The 10,234-nt window shown below is 33.8% G+C and overlaps 1 protein-coding gene across 1 annotated transcript; it reads left to right on the top strand.

Moving 5' to 3' along the window:
- Positions 1 to 7,449: 7,449 nt before the first annotated feature.
- Positions 7,450 to 7,842, top strand: HELRODRAFT_169860 (hypothetical protein; the record flags this gene model as incomplete). The annotated part of the gene is made up of 1 exon (XM_009015666.1): positions 7,450 to 7,842. One exon carries the CDS (start codon positions 7,450 to 7,452, stop codon positions 7,840 to 7,842), a length of 393 nt encoding a protein of 130 aa, XP_009013914.1.
- Between the last annotated feature and the right edge of the window lie 2,392 nt (positions 7,843 to 10,234).

Raw genomic sequence — 10,234 nt, 5'->3', positions numbered from 1 at the left:
ACGAAAGAAAACCAACTTGACAGCCAATGGTGCCGTACTGAGCTTTAACACACCTACTAATTTTCATCCGGCCGTACATCGCCTCCCGAATCAATATCACCTCGTCGTACAAAACTGAAGCGACTGTCGCCGCTGCTGATGGCGACCACGACGACGACAGTGGCGGTGGTGGCTGTGGTGACGATGGACAGGAAGCTTCGAACATCTCACGTTCGCAAAATTCTTTCGTATGAACCACTGATGAACCGTCGCCCTCCTCGTCGCTGTTGCTGTTTCCTGTTTTGAAGTGATCGTGACGTCATACTAATAACAACAATAACAACAACAACAACAATAACTATAATTATAATAATAATTGCAAAAACAATAGCAATAATAATAAGAAGAAAAAAAGCGTTTAGACAATTCAATTAAGTTATCAGCCTCCTTGATGACAGAAAGTTTAATTCATTTCACTCTTTTTCTAAAAATTGTTATTATTATTATTATTTTTATTATTTATTAGTATTAATATTTATATTATTCATATTATTATTATTATTGCACGTATATACATATAGGATATATATAAGCCATACTTACAATATTTTTTAAGAGGTTCGTAAAAATTCCATAAAGATGCAAGAGATGACGAAAATGATTTGTCTCAATAGAAGTATTCGTAACATTATTAATACAGATGAAAGATTTTGTTCAAAATCATTACAGAATCACGTACACACACGTGCATACGCACACATACACACACGCACACACACACACGTGTACACACACGCGCGCGCACACACACAGAAGCACACATTTTTTCAAAATCATTAATTTTTTTTCATTTCAATCCATTTTGCTTCTAAGTAATGCAAACAATAGATTCAAATTATTCTTTTTAAAACAACATTTCAATAAAGGCATATGTGTGTATGTACGTGTGTATGTACGTGTATGTATGCATGTATGTGCGTGTGCGTGTATGTATGTGTGTGTGTGTTGCGTATGTGTGTATATATACACTTTAACGCTAATGCAATCTTTTTCATTAGTTTTCTCTGCGATATTAATTTTGAAATATTTTTCCACTTTTTAAAACATGATAGAATTAAATTAATTAAATTTTATGTTATTATATTTTGTCTTTTGTGTGAGTTTGCTGTGTTTGAATGAAAAAAATTCTCTAAAAAAAAATCTTTTTTTAAATTTTTTTTTTCTAAACTTAAAAACAAGGAACGAACGCACGCACACAACATAAACATCTACAAAAATTAATTTATTTTATATCTCTCTCTCCCTCTCTTTCTCTCTCTCTCTCTCTTTATCCCATTCATTCACACTCATCCATTCATTCTTTCATTCATTCATTCGTTCGTTCGTTCATTCATTCATTCGTTCGTTCATTCGTCGTTCGTTCATTCATTCAATTCATCGCACGTGTTATTGGATTGAGATACAAAAGAATATATGCATGCATGGTGGTCGTGGTTAATTGAGAGTTAGGATGACTTTTATAGCGAAATTCACATCGTCAGTCACTTTTACGCGGCAAGAGCTGGGCATAAAAGAATAAATATATTGCTATCACTTAGCTGAGGGAAAAAATGAACGAGCGAATGAATGAATGAATGAGTTAATGAATGTATGGATGAATGAGCTATGGATGAATGAGCTAAAAATAAAGTGAATGTATGGATGGATGATTGAATGAATGGATGGTTAGATAAATAAATAAATTAAAGAGAGGAAAAAGAGAAAGATAGAATGTGAAAGAATGAAAGAGAGAAAAGAGAGAAAGAGTGAGAAAGAGAGAGATAAAGAAATTGTGAAGTACGAGCGTACTAAAATTATCAGGTCTAAGTAAGTTTGTCGTTTTGATTTTTGGCTCGAGTGGCACCTTCAACTTTTTTATCCACCCCAAGTAATTTCCATTCATTCATCCATTTATTCATTTATTTATTCAGCCATTCATTCAATCATTTGTTCATCCATTCGTTCATTCATCTAATCAATCATTCATTAATACATTCATTCATTCATAAAAAAATCCACAAAAAATGGTTGAACGAATGAACCAACTAGCAAATGAATGAATATATGAATAAATACATGAGTGAATGAAAGAATGATTAAATGAATGAATGAACAAACGAATGAATGAATGAATAAATAAACGAACAAACGAACGAACGGATGACTAAATCGTTAGAAAGTTGGCTTGATAAATTTCTTGACAATTTCCTTGAAATCTTTTTAAAAGCTTGGCTAATGATAGACATATGTTTGTGCATTAGATCGAGTAGGTTTATTTAATTATTATCTTTCGTTCGTACGTTCGTTCATGTGTGTTGTTTTTGGTTTTTTACAACTATAACAAGCAAACAAACAAATAAACATACACACTCAAAGACAGATACACACGCACACATACAGACACACGCATGCATACATTTATGTTGACAGAAAGACACATTTTCACGCATGTTTAAGCATAAGTAGCTCTCTCCCGCTCTCTCTCTCTCTTTTTACCTTTCTCCTTTTGTCTTTTTTTCTCACTCCTTTTACTCTCTTTCTCTTTCTCTCTCTCTCTCTCTCTCTTTCTCTTTCTCTCTCCGTATATGGTGGTTTTTGATTTATCCCTCTAATTTGAGACGAATATTATTTTATGTTATCACAGGAAGACTTTTCATTTTAATGTCTTTGTGGCGTTGTGCGTGTGTGCGCGCGTGTAAGGATGGATGGATGAATGGATGGATAGATAGATATATAGATAGATAGATAAATGGATAGATGGATGGATGGATAGATGGATGGATAGATAGATAAAAGACAAATGGACAAACAAACAATTGCATTTAAGTACCGTGTTATTTATATAGTACGCCAAATATACATTAATAATTCTTAATCCAGACGGCATAGATCTCTCTTTAATATTAATGCCTCCACTGAATCTTGATAAATTTTATTTTCAAATGTATCCATCCGTCCTGCATAGATAGCTATTGATTTCTCGCTACGAATAGGCATTTCGATTTTTCATACTGGATTAACTTCTTCTTTTTTCTTCAGACTGTATATGAATGAACACGTGCACGTGTCTTTGACTGATCGAAATGAATTGGAAATAAACTCGCGTTTGAAACAACATTTGACGCGAAAGATCGCAGAAAAATTGATATAAAAATAGGAAGAAGAAAATAAATAATTCAAAAAGAGATAGAGAGAGAAAGATAAAGAATGAAGAATGGAGAGGGAAAATAAGTTATAGATTTATAGAAAACATGAAACAAATAAATTGCAAAAAAACATTCAAAAACCAAAAATGAAAAAGCATAAAATTGAGAGATAAAGTGGAAGAAAAAGTGAAAGAGAATAGAGAGAGAGAAAAGGAGACGGAGGAAATTTGTGGCAAAAGATGCATGCAAATATTTGTTGAGAGCGCTAACCCGTGGTATGCAATTACTTTTAACAACCCATTACTAATGTTGCTGGCCGACCGACCGGCTGGCTGGCTGGCTGGCGATCTACATTAATGCCCCTTCTGTTTAGGGCTCAATATGCTTGCAAATGCAGATTTATCTCGTGTGTGTGCATGCGTGTGTGTGTATTTGAGTTTGTATGTGTTTGCATGTATGTATGTATGTCGTTTGTATGTGTTTGTATGTATGCATATCCTAAATTGTTTGTATGTGTTTGTATGTATGCCTATCCTAAATCTATCATAACAGTAATAATCTATAAAGTTTCAATGAATTGAATATATTGAAAAAAAAACAATTCACAAATTTTTTGGCCTTGTTACAATTTTGGCCTCATTATTTGCCCCCAAAACCCCTCCCAACAACAAAGTGACCCCATGAACATCAACAAAACCCATTATGCGATTGGCTCTCCGGGAGGTCGGCTCAGCAATCGCGACGCCACCATCTTTATGACGTCACGCGGCTAGCGATAAAACGTTGATGTATGTATGTATGTATGTATGTATGTATGTATGTATGTATGTATGTATGTATGTATGTATGTATGTATGTATGGATGTATGTATGTATGTATGTATGTATGTATGTATGTATGTATGTATGCCTGTATATATGTTTATATGTTAGTTTGTATGCCTCATTCATGTTAAAAATAATTTAAACATGCAAGTAGGCAGCAGAAATAGATATAGCATTAATTCGAACAGTTTTTTTTGTTAATAATGTGTGTGTTGTGTGTGTGTGTGTTTGTTATGTTATAAAGTGCTCTAGATTGAGTTTTTTGTTGTATCTTTAACAAATTTTTATTATATTGTACGGCATTCTGATTGATTGTATTTCTTAGTATTTATGTGGAAACTTGCAATTTAAGAAAACATGTTTGTATTACTTTGTATCTGTATTTTTTGTTTGTTTGCGCTAGTATGCAGTTGCGTCTTTGTATGCAGTTGTATGCATTTATTTATGCGAACGTGGACAGGGAGTTTTGTTTATGGCTGGGTGTCGTTAAATACATCTCTATGTATCGTAATGTAAATGTATACATGTATGTTTATGACTATGTTGTTTATGTTTGTATAGATACATTCATACATACATACACACACAAACACACACACACAAACACACACACATACAACACACACACACACAAACACACACAAACACACATAAAAACAAGCACATACATACATACATACATGTTTGTATATATTTGTATAAACACGTTTACAGGATCATTAATGTTTGTATATTGTGTGTGGGAATAGTGCATACATCAATTTATCGGTCGTCAGGGTGCGCCAGGCGTTTTTACGTCGCTACAACTTCATGTGGCTTTATGAGGCTGCCAAATGATATAAACACACTTTTTATGTACGTATGTATGTTTGTATGTGCGTGTATGCATGCGTGTATGTATGCGGGTATGTATGCATGAAGGTATGTATGTGTGTGTGTGGTGTGTATGTATGTATGTGTGTGTGCATGTGTGTATATACAGATGAATGGATGTTTGTTTGTTTGTTTGCATGTATGTGTACAAGTAGGTGTAAAAATCTACCTTTCTATTGCTGTTTATGCGCTTATAGGCACGCCTCCCAATAACAATCCATCTGAGCCTCATAAACATTATTGTAAATACTGGTTAACTTTTATAAATAACTTTTATAAAATATGTATGTGGTTGTTTTTGTATAGAGTCTTCATGTGTGTGTGTGTGTGTGTGTGTGTGTGTGTGTAGGTGTGTGGGTGTGTGTGGGTGTTTGTTTACGTGTATGTGTGTGTGTGTGTGTGTGTGTGTCATTTTTTTAACTAACCAACCAACCAGCCAACTAATCAACCAAGCGACCAACCACCATCCAACCAACTGCTGACCATCTAGCCAACTGGCCAACAAACACTCATAAAGCACTGGTGAGGTTTGGTCAGCAAATCAAGACATAACCGCCTGATTTATGCTTGTTACGGGCGCTTATGCTATATTACCAATGTCTTTCGTTTATAGCTAGTGATTCTTTATTGTTAATCTCCATAACACTGTATGTGTGTTTGTGTCTGCTTGTGTCTGTTTCTATGTGTGTCAATGTTTATGAGTGTGTTTGTGTGTGAGTTTGTGTGTGTGTTTGTGTGTGTGTGTTTTTTCCATTTCGTTTTAAATAAATATTTGCCTAAGAAAATGTCAATTCTTACGAATTTTAAAACTTGGAGTAAACAAATCAAAGCCAATATTACTTTTTAAAAAGATGATCTTCTTTCATAAGAAATACGTAGAACCAAGATGAAAATAATGGATGAGATAGCGACACATACATACACAAAGACCCTACGTGTATCTGTATACACACAGATATCTACATCCATTCACACACACACGCACACGAACGCATACATACTCACACAAACTGTGTTATAAACTCATGAAAATTTAAGGCTTTTTCTTGAATCTTAAATCTCCAGTGTTAACTTTCCAAATGAAATAAATTATTGACCATTTTATTTAATTATGCAAGTTAAATCTATTCAGTTATTCATCCATTCGTTACTTCGTTTCTCATTAATTCATTCATTCATTCTTCCATTCGTTCATTTATTATTTGTCTTATAGAACGTAATATAATATAATAATTATAGAATAAAAACTCCAAAAAGTCTGCGACTATAACACACACGTAAATACTTACAATCATATCGAGAGAGAGAGAGAGAGAGAGAGAGAAAGTGAAATAAAGAGAAAAAGTGAAAGAGAGGGAAAGAGAGAGAGACAGATTTTTGAATGGATAAATATGAAATTTTCCATCAAAATTTTTCCAAACGTAAATACAACATGGATACTTCTTGTGTTGGTTTAGACGCATTTTGTCCATTTCATCTTTTGGCATTTTACCGAACGAACGAACGAACGAAAGGATGAATGAAGAATTGAATAAATGAAAATTTAAACTAAGAAAAACCAAGAGACGAACAGACAAACAAATAAATATACATACATGTGTACATTTCTTTTCATGTGAATTAACTCCTCATATCTCATATTTTCATGCGAATATACATATAAGCAACTAAATTTGTATTTTAAAGGTACATTTTTCTTTCGTTAATGCACATTCGTCGCGTATTTCAGTGTACTCGTTGGCTGGTACTCGCGTTATCTTCGCCAGCATCTGGGAGAAGTGTGCTATCTCCAATCTACATCTACATCAGCGAATTTATTGCAGGCAATAAGAGGAATAATAACAAAAGTAATAATAATGACAACAGTAACGATATGAAGAATAATAATAACAATAACAAAAATAATAAAATTTCTACATTAAGTTTTTTTTGGTTCTTTTATAGATCAAAACAGAGAGGGCTGATTAATGGGGGAGAATGAGGAGAATAAAATTTAATTGCATTGGCGTAGCCCATAAAATAAAACTTATCTATACATATATACGTATCCAATAATTCACTCCTTCATTCTTTTATTCTCTTCAATCATTTATTCATTCTTTCGTTCATTCATTTTAAAATGAATCAAAAATAATTTGGAAGTAAAAAAAACAATAGGCATTGTAATATATTTTTTGACTTCATTCGCTATATCATTCATTTCCTTCGTTCCTTAATTCCTCCATTCATTCATTCATTCATTCATCCATTCATCCATCCATTCATTCATTCATTGTTAAAATGTTTGGCACAGTAAGGCTTCCTTTGATCTTTATCTTTCTCTTGTAGAAGCAAAAAGGTTTTTCTAATTTGTTTAGGAAAAAAAACAACTATTTGTACTATTTTAATTGATTTTAATATTTTTGTTATTCTAAAATATTAATGTTTTGTTATTAACTGAGAGTTATAAATTAAGCAAGAGGGTTGCGAAATGGTGAAACAATATAACGAATGAATGTAACATCATGAAATACAAACTGGCACTCCGGTTCTTGCTGGCAATCTGTAACTTCTCTCTCTCTCTCTCTCTCTCTCTCTCTTTCTCGCAATGTCTGTTCAGCTGTTCAGTGTGGCCACTTTCACCGCCAAAACTACCACAGTTACAACAACTTCAACAACTACACTTGCCATAACTGAACCTGCTACAACCAGACTTACTACAGCCACACTTGCTACAACTACACTTACTAAAGCCACACTTACTACAACCACACTTACTACAGCCACACTTACTACAACCACACTTACTACAGCCACACTTACTACAACCACACTTACTACAGCCACACTTACTACAACCACACTTACTACAACCACACTTACTACAGCCACACTTACCACAACCACACTTACTACAACCACACTCACTACAACCAAACTAACCACAACCGGCGTCAAAACAAACAATCGCAGCAGCAACAACATCAACTTCATCTACTAATTTAACGACACCAATCGAAATTATAACACTTTACCTCGCGACACTTCACAACTACAACACTACAACATATACAACAACCACTAAAGACTAAAATAGTACGAGTGGTTGAAGTCTTATTTTAATGTTCAAGTCGTAAAAAAAACTGCCAAAATGTCAACACAGGCAATATTTACAGCGCCTAAATCTGCAACAATATTTTTTGTCGCTAGGATGACGACGGCGGCGATGAAGAGTATGACGACGACAATGGTCAAGATGATGACGATGCTGACGATGACAAAGATTACAATGATGATAGAGAAATAAATTATGAAAAAATCGCGTAAGCGACGGTGACGATTATACAAAAATTATAATTGCGATGACGTCAGAGATGACGTCAGAGATGGAGATGAAAGTGACAAAAACATAGGTAAGTAAGACCACACGCATTGATCGTAAGGCCGACAATGACGTCATATGACACAACAACACTTCAAAATCAAACAACAACAACAACAACGACGACGACGACAAAAACAAATAACAACAACTTTAATAAGGTTATAATTAGAATAACAATAATACTTTGATAAGGAAATTAAAGATGAATATGTCCATTTTTCTAAAAAATAGCCATTGTTATAATAGTTCAATGGAATTAAACACACACATACAAACATATACACACACATACAAGGATGCACACACATACGCGCACGCACACATCACACATACGGACACAAACTCAGTGTGAAGTCAAGCGTGACGTGTGTTATGAATGAATGAGGCCCAAAAGGTCACACGGACAGATAATCTCAGTTAGTATATCTTTGTATGTATGTGTGTATGTATGTACGTATGTATGTGTGTATGTATGTATGTATGCATGTATGTATTAATATGCGCATGTGTGTGTGTGCGTGAGTGTGTGTACGTGCAAAAACAAGAAAAACAAACGAAGGCGACGACGAAATGTTTCCTATAAATATAACGCCAGCATCAGTTACGATATAACATCTCTCAGGCCATAAATCTTATGTGGCGAAATGGCCGTAAGAAAGAGAGAGAGAGAGAGAGAGAGAGAGAGAGAGAGAGAGAGAGAGAAATAGAGAAAGAGAGAAAGTGAAAAAAATGAGTGAGTAAGAGAAGAAAGAGAGAAGGATCAAGGGGAGAAAGACTGCATGAAAAAATAAAAGAAAAGAGAGAGAGATTGAGAGAAAGAAAGAGAGAGGAATAAGTAGGATGATGACGAGACGGACATTTTGAAATATTCTCCATCAAACCAGCACTGAGGCATATAATTAAAGCGGGAATAAAAAAAGGTTGATCGGAGGGTGAATGAATGAATGAATGAATGATTGCATGTATGAATAAATGATTGATTGAATGAATGAATAAACAAACGAAAAAGTTAATGAATGAATGAATGAATAAATGAATGAATGAATGATTGATTGATTGAATGAAAAAAAATGAACGATTAGGTACATGAATATTTCGAATGGGAAACATACAGTTTATAAACGGATGGTTTAACGTTAAATGAATGAACAGATGAATGAATGAATGAATAAATAAACGAATGAATAAGTGAATGAATTAATGAATTAATTAAAAAAATTAGTGTTAAAATCGACAAATTATAAATTACATATACTTTCCATGATTAAATACCACATACGTCAGTTGCAATGATATGCAGATATACTATTTTTAATTAATAATTGATGTAAGTAACGAACACTATGCAGAACTTAATCATCATCATCATTAACATTATCCTCATCATTATTATCATATCCGTTGGCATCATCATCATCATCGTCATCGTCATCAACAACAACATCATCATCAGGACGACTATTGCGACCACTTTTTCTCATTAGCGAATCAGCGTGTTTGAGTTATTCACCATTTCTTCAAATGCTTTTTTGCTTTCTACCACACACACACAAACACACACGTACACACACTTACAAACACAAACACACACATTTATAAACACACACACACACATTTATAAACACACGCACACACATTTTTCAATATTTCTACATACACACATACATTAGAGGAAGAAATAAACATACATATACACAACTGACGAACAATTGATGTAAAAGCACACAAGCACATATATAAACACACACACATACACACACATACATAAAAAACCATATAATTGTTTTGGAAAAATAGAGAATCAGAGAGACAAAGAGAGAAAGAGAGAGAGACAAAGAGATAGAGAGAGAGAGAGAGAGAGAGAGAGAGGAAGAGAGAGAGAGAAATGATTCAAAGAAATATATGCAAATCTAGATATGCACCATGTAAGAAGCATAAATCAGTAAGAAGAGTGAAATATTACACGTGTGGATGAACATATCATTACATATCGGATAGGTACTATGGC

Source organism: Helobdella robusta (assembly GCF_000326865.2).
Source record: "Helobdella robusta unplaced genomic scaffold HELROscaffold_16, whole genome shotgun sequence".
Classification (NCBI taxonomy): domain Eukaryota; kingdom Metazoa; phylum Annelida; class Clitellata; order Rhynchobdellida; family Glossiphoniidae; genus Helobdella; species Helobdella robusta.
This window is presented reverse-complemented; position numbering and strand designations above follow the sequence as displayed.